This window comes from Equus quagga, chromosome 15 (assembly GCF_021613505.1).
Source record: "Equus quagga isolate Etosha38 chromosome 15, UCLA_HA_Equagga_1.0, whole genome shotgun sequence".
NCBI classification, from domain to species: Eukaryota; Metazoa; Chordata; class Mammalia; order Perissodactyla; family Equidae; genus Equus; species Equus quagga.
The window spans coordinates 32,123,251-32,142,471 of NC_060281.1; the positions used below are offsets into that span (position 1 = coordinate 32,123,251).

The window sequence follows — 19,221 nt, forward strand, 5'->3', positions numbered from 1 at the left end:
GCTGGCAGTGCCCAGGGGTGGGGTGATAATTGTTTCTCCTGGTACCTGAAGGACTCTTGTCCAAGTAGCATGAATTCCTAGCATTCCCTGTGATGGGAGAGGATGGGGAGATGGGGGCAGGGGGCAGGAAAGAGGGTGCAAGCCCAACCTAGGGCGGTGGCCACAGCACTGAGAGGGGCAGACAGAGCCAGGAGCCTGGGCAGGAAGCAGGATGGCAGCAGGGGCAGCGGCCGGAGCCTGGGTGCTGGTGCTCAGTCTGTGGGGTGAGCCACTGCCGCCGACACTGACGCTCCCTGCAGAAAGCACTCCACCCCCCACCCCCCAAAATCTCCCTAGAACTTTCCTGGAACGCGGGCACTGCTTTTCAAGCTCCCTCACCCACCCTGTTCTAGTTTTATTAGCCCCTATGTTCTACCTGCCCCTCTACTGTGGTGCTGTCTCCCAGGAGCAGTAGTCGGCAGTCAAAACATCACAGCCCGGATCGGGAAGCCACTGGTGCTCAACTGTAAGGGGGCTCCCAAGAAACCACCCCAGCAGCTGGAATGGAAACTGGTAAGCGGGGCTCCTGTTGCAACCTTCCCACTTCCGGAGAGAACAGTGACGATTTCCATCCCCACCTCCCTGCCTCATCAGTCCTTTCCCAAAGGGCATGCACTGTTTAGGCCCCTCTCTTCTGTCCCCAGAACACAGGCCGAACAGAAGCTTGGAAGGTCCTGTCTCCCCAGGGAGGCCCCTGGGATAGCGTGGCTCGTATCCTCCCCAACGGCTCCCTCCTCCTGCCTGCTGTTGGGATCCAGGATGAGGGGACTTTCCGGTGCCGGGCAACAAGCAGGAATGGAAAGGAGACCAAGTCCAACTACCAAGTCCGAGTCTACCGTAAGGGTTCCAGGGCCTTCTCCAAGGCCCACCCCTCAACTAAGGAAAAGCCTTCAACCCCAGCCAGTGGCTCCCTGGCCCTGGTGTGAGACCCTCTGACTTCAGCTACCCTCATTCCCATACCCGGTGTGAGAATCTTCAAAGCCACAGCCTCTGATTGGATTTTTCCCTCCTTCAGAGATTCCTGGGAAGCCAGAAATTGTTGATCCTGCCTCTGAACTCACGGCTGGTGTCCCCAATAAGGTAGTGGGAGAAAGGGGGAGAAGTAGAAAGCGGTCCTGAGCATGGGAGGGGAGTGTAGCTGTGTGTATGTGTATGGAGTCTCTTATTTTCAAAGATGATGAGATCACTCTTTCCTTAGGTGGGGACATGTGTGTCTGAGGGGAGCTACCCTGCTGGGACTCTTAGCTGGCACTTGGATGGGAAACCCCTGATACCTGATGGGAAAGGTAAGTCCAAGGTCTGCCCTCTTAGCTGCCTTCTTTCTGATCCCTTTCCCACACCTACCCTGGGATGTCTTACCTTGTCCTCCCCACACCATAGGAGCATCTGTGAAGGAAGAGACCAGGAGACACCCTGAGACAGGGCTTTTCACACTCCAGTCGGAGCTGATGGTGACCCCAGCCCGGGGGGGTGCTCCCCGCCCCACTTTCTCCTGTAGCTTCAGCCCCAGCCTTCCCCGGCGCCGAGCCCTGCACACGGCCCCCTTCCAGCTTACTGTCTGGGGTGAGGGCAGAGGTGGGGAGGGCCCCAAGCTCGGAAGAGCACATTCTGAAAGTGTGGCCCTCAGGGAGGGAAGGGTTAAGCCCATGGCCACTGGGACCACACACAGGTGTAACTCAACCTCATGCCCCTTCCCACCTCCAGAGCCTGTGCCTCTGAAGGAGGTCCAGTTGATGGTGGAGCCAGAAGGTGGAGCAGTAGCTCCTGGTAGTACTGTGACCCTGACCTGTGAAGCCCCTGCCCAGCCCCCTCCTCAAATCCACTGGATCAAGGACGTGAGTTACCTGGAGAGAGGGGGCTGGGAGGTAGATACATAATTGGCAACTAGGTGGGCAGGAGGTTCATGGAGAAAGAGGCAGGCAAGGAACTGGGGAGGAAAACAGGGTATCTGAGGATGCGGAGACAAAAGGACAGGAGTATGTGATGTGTGGACAGGAGCTCTAACAGTCTCCTGTTCCCTTCCCCCCACCAGGGCACACCCCTGCCCCTTCCCCCCAGCCCTGTGCTGCTCCTCCCTGACGTAGGGCCTCAAGACCAGGGCACCTACAGCTGTGTGGCCACCCATCCCAGCCACGGGCCCCAGGAAAGCCGTGCTGTCAGCATCAGCATCATTGGTGAGGAGATCTCTCTCCAAAGCCCAGGGACCCCAGGACTGGGCTGAGGGACAGTGCAGGCTCCAATTCCCCACCCCATTCTGGCATCGTCCCCAAGAGCCACCCCACCCCTCCCACAGTGCACCCACACCTAGGCCTCCTCTGCCCCACCCAAACCCTACCAAGGGAGGAGCCCAGCCTGTCCCCTCACCCCTCCGAACTGAAGAAAGGGCAGGACTCCACTGGGACTCCCACTAAATAGCCCTCTCCCAATTGAAGCCTTCCCTTCTGACTTGCTCCCACTTTGTTTTCCAGAAACAGGCGAGGAGGGGCCAACTGCAGGTGAGGGGTTGGATAAGGTCAGAGAGAAGCAGACAGACCCCACCATAACTTGGGGGATGGTCAACGAGAGAGGAATGGCGAGTGGTGGGGCTGTGCCCTCAATTCTCCCCATCTCCCTACAGGCTCTGTGGGTGGGTCGGGGCTGGGAACCCTAGCCCTGGCCCTGGGGATCCTAGGAGGCCTGGGGACAGCCGCCCTGCTCATCGGCGCCATCATGTGGCGAAGGAGGCAACAACGAGGAAAGGAGCGGTGAGTGGAGAAGGCAGACACCTCAGACTTGGGGCTTCCAGTCGGCAAGGAGGGAAATGGGTGAGGAATGACGGAGTGCTAGAAACCATGTGCAGAATTCTCCCCGATACTCCTCCCCAGGAAGGTCCCAGAACACCAGGAGGAGGAGGAGGAGCGTGCAGAGCTGAATCAGTCAGAGGAGCCTGAGGCAGCCGAGAGCAGTGCAGGAGGGCCTTGAGAGGCCCACAACCAGACCCCGTCCATCAGCTTCCTTTTCTTTTTCCCACACTATGTTCTGGCCCCAGACCAGTTCTCCCCTGTATAACCTCTACCCCACCTCGCCAAACTGTCTTCCACAACCAGAGCCTCCCAGTGATGAGTAAACACCTGACACATTTTGTCCCATTTGCTCTTGTGTGTGTCTGTGATGCCCTGACCCCCTGCACCCTTGAGAGCCTTCAAGGAAAGGGGCTCACCCTTACCCTTGCCCACACCACACCAAACATCTACTCAAGTTGAGGAGAAGATGCTCCTGTCCTGGGAGGAAGCAGGGAAGGACAAAGGTGGGCAGAGTTCCCATCAATATATCTCACTTTGTTTATTGAATTTGTAATAAAGGAGGTAGTGAGGGAAAGGAAGCACTTCGAGTTAGAACCCATATTAGATACTGGGGAGAGGAAAATTAAATTAAATCAACAAAGGGAAAGAGGGGAAGAGTCAGAGGGAGCCTTGCCCACCTTTCAACATCAAATCAAGAAATCTAGGGGAAAGCAAAAGATCAGGTGAGAGGAGAAGCAAACGTTCTCTTCAGTGTGTCCTCCTCTCCCAGAGTTGGGAGTTATGATGCTACTGGGTGAGCAGTTCAGAGCAGGTTCTCCCATCCTATGCACAGATGTCATTCCTCCTCCTCACACCCTCCTAGAGAGTGGCTGGGGTGGGCCTTAGCCAATAGAAACGGAGGGGCTTGGGGGGAGGGTCCAGGAATAAGGAAGGGTCAGCAGGGACCCCCAATACTGATTCTCCTCTGGCTGGAGGTGGGCAGGAAGGAGACATAGCTCAAATACTGAGCAGCCAGAAAAAGAAGAAGATGGCGAGAAACAGGAAGAGGGAGTCCTGCCAGCTGGAAGCCGGGTGACCCTGTCCCAGATCCACACCTGTGGGAGAGAGGAAAGCTGCAGAAGCATCCACTCCTAGGCCGGGAGGGGGCTTGAGGGGATCCAGAGGGCTCCCTGGTAGAGGCTGAGGGAAGGCTCTTACCTGTACCCCGGCGGAATGGCTCGTGGGTATTGAAGACGGTGGTGAAAAAGCCGAAGGGAAAAGCACCAACACCAAATGAGAAGTGAAAGCCCCCAGTATCACCAAATGGCTGGAATCCCTAGGGAGGTGGAGAAAGTCAGAGGGGAATTGGGCAAGTCTTTGGCAAGGAAGGAACACAATCAGACAAGACTCACCCCTCTGCTCTCTGGAGCCGGTCGCTGGCCCTGGGGGCGAGGTGGAGTTTTCAATCTGAGGAAGAGAGGGAGTGTCAACAGGAAATGTTTTCTCCTCTTCCACATCCCTCTCCCAGTGCAGAAGCCTTCCACCTTCCCTCAGCACCATCTCCCTCCTCTCTCTCACCTGGGATCCTGGGGCTTCTGGCTCCCTCGCCCATAAAGGGGGACAACCTTTTCCCTGCTGATCCCAGCTTTACACACCGGGCACTCCTGCCGCTCTGGCCGTGTCTCCAGCCACTGGGGGGAAAAAATGAAGTGGTTTCCAGTACACAGGAGGGTCTTCCAGCTCCTCAGACCTCCCCATTTCCCTCTTCATCTCCTCTGAGTACGCACCTGATGAAGACAGGGCCAACTGGATGGGGGAGGAAAAAAAAAAAAGGTCAAACTAGCTACAGAAAAGACAGACACAGACCAGACGTCACAGACGCCCATTTCATCCCCCTTCCCAGGTATTACCTGCTGTTTCTTTTCCTATTTTCCACAACCTCTACCATGCCAGCCAACTTGGCCTTCCTGCTTCTCTGATCTTCAACACCTAAAGCTACATCCATCCTCAAAACACTCAACTCCCTCCTCTCGCCTCTCCTCCAACACACACATTCACAAATCCTCATCCCCTCCCTTCTCTGCCTTTTAATTTCCAGGTCTCTTCAACCACCCCTTTTCAGATCTCCTAGTCCCATCCTTGCCCCCATCAGTCTCAAACCAAAATCCCTCTACCAGCACCTTCCCCGACTACTCCTTTTCCTCTCTTCCATGCCCAATAAAGTCCTTCTTTGCACAGCCGTTTAACCCATCAAGGCCCTTGTCCTCAGGTTTGCCATATCTCCTCCCATCTCTCACCTGAACGTGAGCCCACGTTCCCTAGGTCTCCCCCAGTCAGCACTCAGTGCATGCCTCCTCAATCCTTTGAGTCTAATCCGTTTCCACTTGTACAGCTAAGACCTCTCGCTTCCCTAGGGTAAGGTGACTCGGGTCTTACCTGTACAGATGTGAAGTGCCCACCCACTCCCGGCCCACTTCGTCTTAACACACCATACGCTCCAGCTCCCAAGACTCGCCTTTCCACAGGTCTCGTCTTTACAGACGTGACCCTTCTGCCCAACTGAAAAGACTTATGTCCCCTCCTCGAGCCTCACCTATAGGGATCTGGCCTCCGATTATGTGTATGATTGTATGGTGTGCCCCCCGTCCCCAGCCTCCCGAGTACGGAGGTGAGCCCCAATCCTTTTGGCCCCCCTCCCCGATTCTCACCAGTACAGGTGGCCACACACACTGACCACAGCTTCCCGAGCAGTCTCCAGACATATATTACATTCGAAGGTCGCGCCCGCCCCGCCCCGCTCGCGGTTTGGCCCTTCAGGTACCCCGTCCTCCTCCTCCGCTGCTGCCATGGCCGGTTCTGTTTCGCCCCCGCGTACCCCTTAATCCCCCAAAACACACATACACACGCCCCGACAAGCGAGAAGCCGCCTCCTGCCCACGCTCGTTGGGCAGACTTCAAGGATTTTAAGTCACGATTGGCCTGAGTGCTGCCAGTCACACAGGGTTCAAAAGAAAGGATTGGTCCAAAGGATAGGGGCGGGAAGAGGTTCGCGCGGTCCTGCCCTTGCACAACGACTATTGGCTGATTCAGCTGCAGCCAGGATGTAATGCCAAGAGATTGGTAACAACTCCATACGTCCTGTCGCCCGACCAGGAACGGCTTTATTCGTCTGAATAGCTGCCAGTCATAACCAAAGGCCAGAAGCAATTGGTTCGGGACTACATAACCTCGGCCTCTATAAGTCCCTTTCTTTCTTTCACTTCCTCTTTCAAAGAATGTCCAGATTCCTATTGGACTTTGGAGCGTACGGCTTCAAAGCAATTGATTGGCTAGAACTCGACTGAAAATGGTGGTTGGGTGAAATGCGCGTGCGCAGCGGGCGGCGGGAAGGGGTGGGCCAATCCTAGAAGGGTTGAACCTTCTCTGGTCCTACCCCTTCACCTTTATCTTGTCGCCCTCGTGACTGCTTTACAATTGGCGGGGTTTGGGGTTCAAAGGCCTCGGTTCGGCCTCATCCGGGTTTTCCGGCTGTGGTCTCTCTCGGCTGATTGGGCCATTTCTTTCGCCCCTCATTGGCCAGGTTCGGGAAAGACGGAGGAGAGCTGGGAAAAGTGGGCAAATACTAGGGTCGCAGGGTTCAAAATGGCTCCTGCCTTCTTTCGAGACGTAGAGAGCAGAATTTGGGTCCGCCCTTCCCTCTCAGTGAAAAAAGGAGCAGAACTGGGATTAGCCCGACGTTTGAATGGTGCGAGCATCGATCTGCGGCGCTGGTGTTAACCTCTCTCCCTCGGCTGGACGACTCAGCCCTCCCCTCTTTAGGTGATTTACAGAGCACAACTGAACGGAAGGCCCACCCCCTTTTTAATGTGACACAGAACAGAGTTGACCTCGACTCCGTTTTAAACCTTAAGAGCTGAAAAGGTCTAGCACCACCCCTTTGTGAGTGGGTGCAGAAAGGGCAAGGCCCGCCCCTTTCTAGGCGACCCGCAAGCGGAATGGGGTTAGACCCGCCCCTTTCTTGTGCCCAGCAGAACTGGGGTCTTCCTCCTGGGCTGGACCCCTGGGACTTGAGCAAGCTGCTTCAGAGCTTGAGCCTTTCGTACGAGTCTGGGCCTTTTCTGCAGTCAGTGACCTTCACTGTGGCCCAAGGAGCAGAACTAGGTAACAGTCCTCCCACTCCCAGTGTTCTTTACATTCTCTCCCTCAGGGCCCGTAAACTCGCAGAGCAAAGGTGTGCCCGGGGGCGGGGCGCAGCCACAGACTGAGGGCTGGTCAGCAACACCCTGATAAAAGGCCCCACCAGACTCAAGTGAGGCGAGATGAGAAGTTGAGAGTTGCCTATAGGAGGGCTGGGAAGGTGAGGGTTCAGGAGACCTGAGGAGTTTTAGGAAAAAAGTTACTGAGAGGGAGAGGTGAATGGTCCTGGTAAAACGATAATGGGAGTATGGGGAAGAGGGGAACGGGCTGGAAAGGGAGCTAATACATGGCTACAAAATAAGGAGGCATGCTCATGGGGGATGAGCATTCTTCCTCACTTTTTTTTTCCAAGGAAGCAACGCTAATACCCAATTTATATTGGAAGAAAAGATGCAACCAAATTCTATGTCGGGGAGAGGGGTTGTCTCAGCTTGGGTGACTAAGGAGACTGATAGGAAGGAACTAGGAAGGAAAAAGTACTTAGGTCAAAAAGCATGGAAGGACAGGGGCAGGGAGAGGGCCTGAGAGTAAACCTTCCCTTTAAAGATCGGAGAGGGGGAGGGGAGACCTGGACTGCTGGGAGCTAGTGGCGGGGGCAAAGGGCAAAGAGACCAGACAAGAGGGCTGGAGGGTAAGGTGGGCAAGATGGGGTCCTGGAGAGAAAAAGATGAGAGGTGAAGAACTCAGTGTTTGGCATATAGTGGGTGCTTGATAAATATTTGGAACTGAACGGGGGACAGGAAAGGGGGTCTGGGAGAAGAGTTGGAGGGAAGCAGCAGATAGGGGAGTTAACAGAAGAAACCAAGTAAAAGTGGCAGCAAGAGGAGAGCTGATGGAGAAAGAGGAGAAGGAATGGGCCGAGGAAGGAATAAAGCACCAAGGGACACTCAAGCCATGTGTGGCCAAAGGGAGTTGGAGAAAAAAACATGCAGCTGAAGCCAGAAAGGGCCAGAGACAGAGGCTGAGTCCAGCTGAGCTCTCGTGGGGCGGAGCTAGCGAAAGGAGACTGATAGAAGTGAGAAGATGCCTGGGACCCTGGGAGGCGATTGGCAGAATAAGCCGCCTATCACCGCCCCCTACTTCCTGGCCAGCCCCGGAAACCTGCAGGCGTGGGGAGGGGTGGGGGGATAGCGGCAGCAGCAGACCCAGCCCTCAGAGAGACAGCAGGAAGGGAGGGAGGGAGGGAGGGAGCTAGGGGGACAACCCCCCACCGTTCCTACCGCTATGGGCCCAGCCTCCCACTCTCACCTCCCCTCCATCGGCCGGGGCTAGGACACCCCCAAATCCTGTCGCCCCCTTGGCACCGACACCCCGACCGAGGCAGAGACACAGCCACCCGCCACCACCGCTGCCGCAGCCTGGCTGGGGAGGGGGCCAGCCCCCCAGGCTCCCCACCCCACTGAGGTGGGGGCGGGAAAGGGATGGGAGGAGGAGGGCGGAGGGTGCTGAAAGGGACGTGGAGGTGGGGATGGGGGAGAGATTGGGTCTGGGAGGGCGGACTGGGGAGAGGATGTTGCTAGGAAAAGGATGAGGCTGACTGGGGAGAGGGTTGCTGGGGAAAGGAGAGGGGGCCTGAGAGGGAGGAAGGATGGAAGAAACACAAGAGGGAGGAGTGATGGAGACTCTGAATTTGGGATGGGGGTGTGGACAGAGAATCCTGGAGAGGGAATTCTCCACACCTTCCTCAATTCCTTTCTTGTCCTTTGGCCCCACTGACTCTTGGGGGGTTGTGGTGGGGAGAAGGCGGTTTATTGCCCTCCTTTCCCCAACAGAATTTGCTTCCTAGGAATGCCTTGAGACACCTCTATTTCCAGCTAGCCACAGGACCTCTTATTTCTCAGTGGCCTTCCACACTGTGCTAGACCCTTACTAACACACAGATACCTTGTGGGGGCCATGTTTTCTGCACTGAGTCGGTGTGCCTTTGACATGTTTAATGGCTTGTGTGTGGCTAGGTTATCCCTCTGCTATCCATGAGCTGTGGAGAAATCATGTTATTTTCCATCAGAATTGCTCATTCTCATATGTTGTGTTTATGTCTCATGTCCAGTCTTGACATGTTCAAGTGTGTGAGTTTTCATATATTGCATCTATTATGTGGTTTAATGTTTCTTGCACATTTTATGTTTATGCATGTTTACTTTAGTGTGTAAAGACTGTACCTTATCTTGTTTTGGCTCACGTGTTATGTCCATGGTCCTGCTGTATACAGTACTCTTCATGGGTGGGATCCTGTGACTTCACGGACTAGCACACACTCGTGTTGTGATGGGATTGGCCTCTTTGCTGTATGTGTTTCACAGTCACGGTTCACACCACAAATAAGCCTGTGACTTTGCATGATGCACTGATGTGACACAACCATAGCATGTGTGCTTCTCATTACAGCTAATACATATGTCCTAATTTTGTTGGCAGTATATTTTGTGAGCCCTGTGCTCATTAACCGATTTGGCACTCCATTGTGTTTATAAATCCTTGGACATTTCTGCTCTGGAGAGGGTCACTTTATAGCATGCAGTAGAGAAAGTAACTGGGCCTCTGAGTCCCCAAAGAACCATCCCATATGCCTTACTTTGCTGATCTCTCTGGCCTGTGTCTCTTCATGCACATTATCTCTCTGGTGTCTGTGTCCATGGAGCTCAATGCATGCCACAGGGCAGCCCTGCCATGCACATTATCTGTCCCTGACCCTGCACTGTTGGCATGTATTTGATGACAGTAGCATCTTTCCCCTGTGGCATGTTGATCCCCATTCTGTATGTTTCTCTTGTTGGGGAGATGGTAGGTCCTTTCTTGATTGTTGTCACTGCCTTCACCGTGGCCGTGTATTCTATGTATATTCAGAGTAAGTCACTATTAGGCTTGGTGTGTTCATTGCTTTCCTGGTGCCTTTTCTTTTCATAGTTAATAGTAGTTAATAGTCCTCAAGAGGGTGGCTATCTGATTCGTGATCAGATATATGTCATTAATTATGGCAGTGTGGATATGTATCCAGCCTTATAATCTGTCCAGCAAATGTTTGTTGAGCGCTTTCTCTGCCTCCTCCTTTCCTGGGCATTGGGGATAAGATAGAGTCCCTGTCCTCAAGGTGCTTACAGACTAGGAAGGGAAACAAAAATGTCAGAGAGCAGGTACACACAATATGGTGTCAAGATCAGTGGTTTACAAACTCATGTGCACATCAGACTCACCTGGAGGGCTTGTTAAACTACAGATTAGTGAATTCCTGATTCAGGAGATCTGGATGAGGTCCAAGAATTCTCATTTCTACACTTTGAGAACTTGTAGTCAAGATAAAATTGTAAAGAAAACTCAGGCTCCAGGGAATTCAGGAAGACTTCCAAAAAGTGACACTGAGCTGTGTGAAGCAAGAGAAGAAGAGGCGGAAGAGCGTTCCAGCCAAAGGGAACAGCACGTCACGGCACAGAAGCATGACAGATCACAGTGTGTCTAAGGAACCGAAGCAAAAAAAGCTTTTGTGGGGATGCGGCCAAAGGCGTAAGCAGAAGTCAACTTATCAAGAAGGGCCTTTAGGCAAGACAGGGAAATGCTCAGATTTGTGTTACAGAAAAATCTCTATGGTTGCTGTGTGGAAGAGGGATTGGAGGGGAAGAGATAGGCGCTGTTGTGAACTTGCCAGGGCAGTGGGATGGAGCAGCCCAGAAAGCTGACTGCTTCAGAGCTGGCAGGGGCTCCTGTTTCCTCGGTTGCCTGTTACCTTCACCCTTGGCAGTGAGCTTACCTTTGAGCACAGACCTTCCTGTCATTGGAAGGGAGTACCTGTGGCCTTGCTGAGATTGACAGGTATTTGCCAGAACACCCCTTTTGTGATTGGGAGCCTGCCCCCAGCAGTGGGGCAAAGTGGAGGAAGGAGGAAGAGCCGAGAAGGCTGGTTCCTGCATGACTGCACCTCTTCCTCCTGAGCTCGTTGCTCTCCCAGGGCAGGTGGTGTTATGTCCCTTTTACTCTCTGCCCTCATTTTTTCACTTGTTGAGGCCTCACACACAGTATCTGCCTGACCAAATTGCTTCCGGTGTTGTTGGAAGGAAGAGAAGGGGGCTGTAGGATTTTTTTGCCTGCCTGTGGAGGCAGGATTGGTAGCTGTAGCTACTCCTGGTATGTGCATGGGTTTATCTGGGAACAGGGGTGGCTGCCTGGGTAGAGGGGTTTTTCTGCGTATGCGTGTATCTTCCTTTATCTGTCACTGGATATGATTGTAGATTTGTGTGTGTGTGTGAATAGGTCAGTCTTTGTATGACTGTGTATGTCTGTGTTTGCCTTGGTGACAAAGCCTTTATTCTTGCCAGGGAGCCCTTGAGAATGTCTGTGGGTGTTTTGTCACTGTCACTGTGTCTGCTGTGTGTACTCATACATATATAAATACAAGCGACAGTGTGACCAGGTGGTTAGGAGCACAAGCTGCCGGGGTTAAGCTAGGAACTGCCTATTAGGAGCTGTACGACCTCAGATAAATTATTTAACTGCTCTGGGCCTATTTCCTATAAAATGTAAGTTGTATGGATCATATTTAAGTGTTTAACATAGTATATAGACCAGGCCTGTCCAACAGAATTATAATGTGAGCCACATATGTCATTTTTAATTTTCTGGTAGCTACATCAAAAAAGAATAAAAGTTACTGGGTGAAATTAATTTTAATAATATATTCTATTGAACCCAGTATCTCCAATCTATTGAACCAAGTATCTCCAATTTATGATTTCAAAATGTAATCAATATAAAATATTAGTAAAGGGATATTTTACATTCTGTTTTTCATTCAAAGTCTTTGAAGTCTGATGTGTATTTTACACTTCCAACACCTCTCTGTTCGGACTAGGCCACATTTCAAGTGTTTAGTAGCCACATGTGGCTGGTGGCTACCATAGTAGATAGCACAGGTATAGACCATCATAAGACCCTTACCAGCTACAAGTGTTAGCTATCATTATATTGTCTTTTTATTATCATTTATCTGTGAGTTGTGGATGTCCATGTCTTTTTTTTTTTTTCTGCTTTTTTCTCCCCAAATCCCCCCAGTACATAGTTGTATATTCTAGTCGTGGATCCTGGATGTCCATGTCTTGTGTCTCTTGTCTGTCCGAATATATCTGGAAAAGGGTGAAAGAGCAATCCTAAGCTCCCATCCCCACCACTCCCTTCCTAGAGAGCCTTCCTGGGCAGGTTTCAGTGGGAGCACTGACCCCATCCTGTGTCTCTGGAGCTTGTCCTCATAGGCCCCCAAATTCTGCCTTCTACACCTTGCCTGCCCTGCTTCCTTCCAGGAACCAGGCCCACTCTCCCTTGCCCGGTCCCTTGCAGGTGGCCAGAATGGAGCTGTGGCCAGGGGCGTGGACGGTACTGCTGCTGCTCTTCCTGCTGCTGCTCTTCCTGCTGCCTACCCTGTGGTTCTGCAGCCCCAGTGCCAAGTACTTCTTCAAGATGGCCTTCTACAATGGCTGGATCCTCTTTCTGGCTGTGCTCGCCATCCCTGTGTGTGCCGTGCGAGGACGCAACGTCGAGAACATGAAGTGAGGGGCAAGGGTTGCTGGGTGATGAGGGAACCTAAGGGTCAGAAGTTAGCAGTAAATGGGGAGGGCATGGGGTGTGTAGGAGAGATTGAGAAAGCCCAGGGACAAGGAAGGGGAGAGGACCGCAAGGATCTCCAGAAGGACAGTAGGGTAGGGGGAGCTGAAGCATACAGGTGGACGTCAGGGGATCTCGCCAGAACCCCTTGCCATGACCCCACAGGATCTTGCGTCTGATGCTGCTCCACATCAAATACCTGTACGGGATCCGAGTGGAGGTGCGAGGGGCTCACCACTTCCCTCCCTCACAACCCTACGTCGTTGTCTCCAACCACCAGAGCTCCCTCGACCTGCTTGGTGAGACCCCTCCATAGGGCACACCTCCCCCTGCCATGCCCTTCCTCCTGAAACCTTCCCCAGAATCTCCTCCCCTAGAGATCTTTAACTCCCCCTCATCTGGGATATTGCCCCTTTGCTCCCTTTCCAGGCCTTTTTTCCCTGGGGCACAGCTGCCCTCCTAAGCAGGGTTATATACCTTTAGGCACCCTTTCCTCCACTCGGGGCTTCCCTGCCCCCTCCCCAGGTTTCCCTCCTCCTTTATCTCTAGTCCCTAGTGGTGTGAGTGATGACCTGGGCAAAGTGGGCTGCCTCCTGTGACACTCTGCCTTCACCCTGATCCTCACCCTACCCCCACCTCTGCCCAAGGGATGATGGAGGTTCTGCCGGGCCGCTGCGTGCCCATTGCCAAGCGTGAGCTACTATGGGCTGGCTCTGCTGGGCTGGCCTGCTGGCTGGCAGGAGTCATCTTCATCGACCGGAAGCGCACTGGGGATGCCATCAGTGTCATGTCTGAGGTTGCCCAGACACTGCTTACCCAGGACGTGAGTCACCCTGGGGAAATGGGGATGGGGGGTTATAGAGTCGAACAGTTGTAAATAAACTGATATGCAGGGCCAATGGGCCTCAGAGGTCCCATTATAGCACCACACCCTTTTCTGACCACTCCATATGTGTGTGTCTTCCTTGACCCTCTTTCTTCCCCAGGTCCGGGTCTGGGTTTTCCCCGAGGGCACAAGAAACCACAATGGCTCCATGCTGCCCTTCAAACGCGGCGCCTTCCACCTTGCAGTGCAGGCCCAGGTGGTTACTACCTCCCCTTCTGCTGCTGAGCCCCCAGCCCCCCACCATCCTTTCCTCTCTTAGCAGAGACTTGTCTTGGGGTCTCAGGAGGGAGCAGTGGGCTGATCCACTTTTCCCCTTCCCCAGGTTCCCATTGTCCCCATAGTCATGTCCTCCTATCAAGACTTCTACTGCAAGAAGGAGCGCCGCTTCACTTCGGGTGAGGGCTCGGAGAAGATCCAGGGTTGGGAGTGGCCAAAAAGGCCATGGGAGAGGCTAGAGGGACATGGCCATAAGGCAGGAGGATCAGTCAGTGTCAGAACTGTGAGATGTCCACAGGATCATCTCGTGTGACCCCCCCCCCCATAAGTCAATAAGTATTTATTAAGCACCTGCCATACTCTGCTAGGTGGTTAACACTTGGTGCCTCCAGGAGGAACCATTACTGTCTGGTGGGAAAGCTAAGATCTGTGTGTGCAAAGTTATAATGAGTCACACTTGGCAGTAAATGCTAAACCTAAACAATGGGGGCTGGAAGGGTGCTGAGGAAGTGTCCGGACTGGGGCTTGGGGAAGGCTTTGTGCAGGAGGGCCTCAGAGAACAGGTGGCAGCTGGTAAGCCGAGGAGCAGTTGTCCAGGGTAGGGGGAAGAGAGCTGAAAGGTTAAGGAGCGGAGTAGCAGGAGAGCTCAGCAACTGGGCCCCGCCTGTGGGCAGAGGGCTGGGTAGACAGGTTGTGATGGTGCTCAACCCCCATCCAGGGCGATGTCAGGTACGGGTGCTGCCCCCAGTGCCCACAGAAGGGCTGACACCAGATGACGTTCCAGCTCTGGCTGACAGAGTCCGGCACTCCATGCTGACCATTTTCCGGGAAATCTCCACTGATGGCCGGGGTGGTGGTGACTATCTGAAGAAGCCTGGAGGGATGGGCGAGGCCCCGCTCTGAGTTCCCCTCCCATCTACCCCTACGTTCCTCCCCACACCATCAGCCCCATGGGCCCTAAAGCAGGGCCAAGCCCTCTTCCCTGTTTTCCTTCTCCCCATTTGTTCTCCTCTTTGGAATCTTCAACTTCTGAACTTCTGAAGTGAACGTGGAAACAGCACCGCTCCCTGCCCCTGCCCAGTTCCCCCTACAGACTCTCTTGCCTCGGTGCAGTCTCCACTCTGACCTTCACCTCCTGTGCCATCTTGTCTGTGAAACGGTTGTCTCCCCTTCATCTCCAGTGGCTCAGCCTACACAACGGTGGGAACACTTCATCCTGTCCCCAGTGTCCCCACTTCCTCTGTGGTCTTCTCTCCTTCTCTACCCTACATTCTATGGAACAATCCCCCCGACCCCAAGTCCATGGATTCAATGGACTCAATCGTTTGTGAGGAGGAAGACTCATGCTGCGGCTGGAAGCTGATGCCTGGAACAATCCTCCCAGGCTCATCCTCGGCACCTTCACCCTCCCTCCCCTGGAGCCTCCTGTCAGTGGAGGCTGGACTCTTCTCACTCAGAGGTCTCATCCCTGCCCATGCCCAGGTGCCCAGGGTTGAGCACACTCTTGGATGCCAGTTTGGTCCATATTTCTGCTTTCTCCTATCCCCGTGGTACAGTTCTTCAGTGGTCCTGGCCACACCCAGCCCCCTGCAGCCCTGCTGTACCATTCTAAGCAGACACAAGGGGAGAGGCAGACCTCAGGTGCTGCACTCACTTCTGCTCCCTGGGGAGTTGGGAAAAGGAACTGAACCCTGGCTGGAGGGGATGGGAGGGCTTTTAATTTATTTTTCTTTCTTTTGAGGCTGCCCCTCTCTGAGCCAGTTTTCATTTCCTCCCTGTGGCATTAGCCTCTCCCTGCCTCCCACCCAGACGTGTGCCCACAACCGGGGAGGTGGGCTGGAGCAAAAGGAGAGGGTGGGAGCCAGTTTTGCGTGGTTGGTTTTTATTAATTATCTGGCTAACAGCAAGAAACCAAGAATAAAGATTGAGAGAGAGATCTGGGCACTCTCTGGCTGCATTTGTTAAGGAGTTGAAGAAGCAGTTCTCGCCCAGGGGCTCTGCCCCAGCCGGAAGACTCAGGGACACGGGCCAAGACAACCTTCCTTCCCCTTCTTCAGTTCTCCGAAGTTTCCATTGCTCATTGCTCCTTAGTGACAGCTAACCTTATCTGCAGCTCCCCCAGCAGCCAATCCCAGAGGATTAGTGGGTCTAGTTTCTGTATAAATTAGCGGGCAGGGGCTCTGCAGAGGTTCCTTATCTTCGCCGATTGAGGCCTGGGCCCAGGCTGTTGTCCTCACAGGAGCCTGGTTAATGACAAGGAGATGGGCAGACACGTTGGCAGTGGACCTCCGGGGCTGCCTCCGGCCTGGAGTGGACCGTGGGCACCAAGAATAAATGGAACCACTGGGTTGGGGACAGGGTACAAGAAAGGGTGATGAAGTGCGGATATCTGGGGAAGGTATGAGGAGAGAGTGATGGGGGAAGGGTTTCAGGAAAAGAAAACTGAATTGGAGAAAGGTGTCAGGAAAAGCTGGGGGCAGTTATTGGGGGACGGGGACTCACAGGCGCCTAGCCTCTCCTCCAGCAGCAGCACCTGGTCACTGAGAGACTCAATCCTGTCGCCCCGGCCCCACAGCTCTGCCACCTGTTCGGGCTGCAGTTCTTCCGGTGGCACGGGCAGCACAGCTCGGACCCAGGCCCCTACCTGCCCAGCCCACTACAAAGAAAGAAGCCTCAGGGTGTTGGGGAATGGGGCGCACCCTGCCCTGTAGGCCTGGCCACAGGTGCCTCCACCCACCTGCTCCAGCTGCTCCAGGCGCCCTCGCAGCTCTTGCATCTCCCGCCTCAGTGCGTGCTCATCCTGTTCCACTTCCCGAACTGGGACAAAGGAGAACATAACCAGAGCCCGGGCCCTGCTGCAGCCCAAGCCTTCCCCGCTGCCCATACTCCCGGCTGCTCACCAGCCACACTGAGGATACCGCCACTGGTTGGGGGCTCTGGGGACCCCTCTGCACAGGTGCGCCCATCTGGGCCCAGCACCAAGCCATGGGGGCAGCCACAGGTGAAGCTGCCTGCTGTGTTGAGGCAACGGTGCGAGCAGAGGGAGATGCCAGTCCTGCATTCATCCACGTCTAGTTACCGGAAAGAGGAGGGGGCTGAGGGGGTGGGACGGGGGCAGGAGCCCCGGTGGGTAGGGAGGTCCCGGCACCACCGCTAGGGGAGGGCCAGCTAACTCACCCACATGACAGTGCTTCCCACCCCAGCCAGGGGTGCACTCGCACTGGTCTGGCCGAACACAGACGCCTCGGTTCAGGCAGGGCTTGGCGCAGATGGCTGCGGGCGCAGGAAGGGGGTTCATTACAGGACCACAGCCTGGCTCCCCAGCCTCGCCCAGTGCTTCTCCCGAGAGGCTGGGAAGACCCAGCCTCACCTTCATCACAGGTGAGCGCTCCCGGATGCCGCTTCTTCCAGCCCTGGCAGCACACGATGTGGGTCTGCTGCACCTCTCTCCTCACCTCCCGCCATGCCACATGGTAAGTGGTCCTGGAACACAGCGCCCAGCTCTGGACATTTGCATATGCGTCCTGGTCAGGGTTCTTGGGGTTCCTCCTGAGAGACCTCAGGGTGCAGGCTCCCATCCCTCACCTGTAGGTACTGCAGACACGCCTTCCAGCGCACAGAGTCAGGTAGGGCTTATACACCGGTTGGCTGTAGGACTCATTGTAACGGAGTGGGACCACCAGCATCTGCTTGGAGCAGACTCCCTGACTGCACCCATGTGGGAGAAGGTGGGAGACACTGAGTGGGCCAGGCCCTGGGGAGCCAGAAGTCCCACTTCCCTCAAGGGTCCACTGAGGGCCCCCAGTCCCTCAAGGTGACAGTCTCACCCCCATTCTAAACTTCTAAGTTTGTTTTGCCACCTGTGAAGCCCCACCCCAGCAGGTTTCCTGAAGACCTCACCCCTGGCCCCGCCCCTTCTGTTGTCACCTCTCTTTGAAGGATCCACCCTTGGCCCCCTCGCCAGACATCAATAGCAGGAGGAATGAAAGTCCGCCTAAGAGAGTGCACAGCTCAGCCCTGGACCCCATGATTCTCCTTGACACCAGACTCTGCCAGCTGCGGGCAAGAAGAGGTTATTGGAGGCCCTTCCCCTCTCCTATTAAATTCTCCAGCTCCAGCCCTCCAAGAGCAGTCTGCTGGTGCCCTCTAAGGAGAGCAGGATGTTCATTTGTACACACTTGCTCTAGACACCAGGATTGTCTACACCTGCATGTACATTTAACTAACACATTTAACTAACACTTTAGCACATCATGGTCCATGCGGCATCATACAAGCCCACACTCTGACACACTGCTCGCACCTCTCCTCCAACCTATCTAAACCCAATCCTCTCTACACACAGTTAACCCTCCCCTCATGACCCTCTTATCTCTGACATGCCCTCTTCTTAATCTTCCTACCTTCAAAACCTCAGATGGTCACCATTACACCCCCTCACACCTTGCACACAAACCCACATACCTGGAACCTCCACACCTTAAACACATTCCTACTACCCTCACGTCCCGGACCCACACCCTCAAACCAACACCCCCCAACTCACATTGCCTCCAAGGCTCTGATTGACACCCACTCTTTCCCCACTGACATTCTCTCCCCACCTCTTTCCCTCTCTCCCGGAGACTTCAGGCAGACTAGCCTCAGCAGCAGCAGCTCAGACTGGTGGGCGGGCTGGGCAGGCTGCAAGGGAGAGGAGGGGCCGGGCCAGACAGAGTCCTCCCATTCCTGCCCCCTCCCACAAGCCACCTCCAGGGCTCCAGCTTGGTGAGCTCAGTGGGTCCAAGTCCCACTACCCTCACCCCACCCCCCCAGCAAAGGGCCCCCAGAAGTATCTTCCCAACCCTCGGGGGCCCCTTATTTCAGGACCCCCCAAATCAGCAGAGGTTACTGGCTCTGTAACACCACCAGTACCCCCTGGCCCTCGCCTCCCACGTCAACCCAACACAGACTAGGGGAGGATTGAGGGGCAAGGAGAGAGACGGAGCTGGCAAAGAACAAAGGGGTCAGGTCATGGGAGAAGAGGCAAGATCAGCTGGGGGAAAAAAGAAGGGCAAGTCGTCACAAAGGGGCAGGGCAGGCAGCCCAGGGCACTAGGGAAAGATTGCCCCCATTTCTTGATGACATTTGTTAGGGCCTAGGGGGAGCAGAATTGAGTCAGCTACCACCCCCCATGCCAGAGCAGACAGGGCTCTATTGTCTCCACCAAAATTCCTTCTTTCAAGGAAGAGGAGGCTCATTGTCCAGCCCCTCACCCAGCTCTGGTCTGCAAAGGTCAAAAAGGGGCCCAACAAATGCCCACCCTGACCCTTAGCCCCCTGTCTAGCCTTGGGGTGGCACAGACATTCCACCCATGAGGCTTGGGCACAAACCAATGGAGCCCTGGGCTCAGCCCCCCAATCTTAGGCAGAGACAGGAAGAGAATTGTCCTCAGCAGGAAAGAACCCGCAGAGAATCAGGAACCCACACAGAATGGGCATTGAGAGAGCGGAAACACCAAGGGGGTCCCACCCCACACCAGGCATCCGGGTA

At 54.6% G+C, this 19,221-nt stretch overlaps 4 protein-coding genes across 11 annotated transcripts; 2 read left to right on the forward strand and 2 right to left on the reverse strand.

The window, feature by feature from the left end:
- The first annotated feature begins 106 nt into the window (after positions 1-106).
- AGER (advanced glycosylation end-product specific receptor) lies at positions 107-3,167 on the forward strand. 3 transcript variants are annotated; one of them, XM_046641125.1, is made up of 11 exons: positions 107-263; positions 446-552; positions 684-876; positions 1,055-1,119; positions 1,238-1,325; positions 1,420-1,602; positions 1,744-1,874; positions 2,072-2,213; positions 2,508-2,534; positions 2,657-2,783; positions 2,879-3,167. In XM_046641125.1, the coding sequence occupies exons 1-11, from the start codon at positions 212-214 to the stop codon at positions 2,967-2,969; spliced, it is 1,206 nt and encodes a 401-aa protein (XP_046497081.1). In that variant the 5' UTR covers positions 107-211; the 3' UTR covers positions 2,970-3,167. The 3 variants fall into 3 exon arrangements, with proteins under 3 accessions (XP_046497081.1, XP_046497080.1, XP_046497082.1); XM_046641124.1 differs by having other exon boundaries at positions 2,904-3,167; XM_046641126.1 differs by lacking the exon at positions 2,508-2,534 and having other exon boundaries at positions 2,904-3,167.
- A 178-nt stretch (positions 3,168-3,345) lies between these two features.
- On the reverse strand, positions 3,346-5,664 carry RNF5 (ring finger protein 5). The gene is made up of 6 exons (XM_046641127.1): positions 5,510-5,664; positions 4,589-4,607; positions 4,380-4,492; positions 4,214-4,268; positions 4,020-4,137; positions 3,346-3,916 (listed from the first exon to the last, which is right to left on the reverse strand). The coding sequence occupies exons 1-6, from the start codon at positions 5,647-5,649 to the stop codon at positions 3,819-3,821; spliced, it is 543 nt and encodes a 180-aa protein (XP_046497083.1). The 5' UTR covers positions 5,650-5,664; the 3' UTR covers positions 3,346-3,818.
- Positions 5,665-6,467: 803 nt separating this feature from the next.
- Positions 6,468-15,625, forward strand: AGPAT1 (1-acylglycerol-3-phosphate O-acyltransferase 1). Of its 3 annotated transcripts, none has more exons than XM_046639608.1 (7): positions 6,468-6,620; positions 12,324-12,532; positions 12,753-12,886; positions 13,235-13,410; positions 13,574-13,669; positions 13,796-13,868; positions 14,408-15,625. In XM_046639608.1, the coding sequence occupies exons 2-7, from the start codon at positions 12,333-12,335 to the stop codon at positions 14,590-14,592; spliced, it is 864 nt and encodes a 287-aa protein (XP_046495564.1). In that variant the 5' UTR covers positions 6,468-6,620; positions 12,324-12,332; the 3' UTR covers positions 14,593-15,625. The 3 variants fall into 3 exon arrangements, with proteins under 3 accessions (XP_046495564.1, XP_046495563.1, XP_046495562.1); XM_046639607.1 differs by lacking the exon at positions 6,468-6,620 and adding an exon at positions 6,706-6,962; XM_046639606.1 differs by lacking the exon at positions 6,468-6,620 and adding an exon at positions 8,106-8,402.
- Positions 15,626-15,769: 144 nt separating this feature from the next.
- EGFL8 (EGF like domain multiple 8) lies at positions 15,770-19,152 on the reverse strand. Of its 4 annotated transcripts, XM_046639603.1 has the most exons (9): positions 18,236-19,152; positions 17,617-17,745; positions 17,275-17,397; positions 17,060-17,172; positions 16,867-16,962; positions 16,590-16,760; positions 16,427-16,506; positions 16,192-16,345; positions 15,770-15,932 (listed from the first exon to the last, which is right to left on the reverse strand). In XM_046639603.1, exons 1-9 carry the CDS (start codon positions 18,280-18,282, stop codon positions 15,883-15,885), a joined length of 963 nt encoding a protein of 320 aa, XP_046495559.1. In that variant the 5' UTR covers positions 18,283-19,152; the 3' UTR covers positions 15,770-15,882. The 4 variants fall into 4 exon arrangements, with proteins under 4 accessions (XP_046495559.1, XP_046495560.1, XP_046495561.1 ...); XM_046639604.1 differs by lacking the exon at positions 16,192-16,345; XM_046639605.1 differs by having other exon boundaries at positions 15,790-16,345; positions 18,294-19,152.
- Positions 19,153-19,221: the final 69 nt, after the last annotated feature.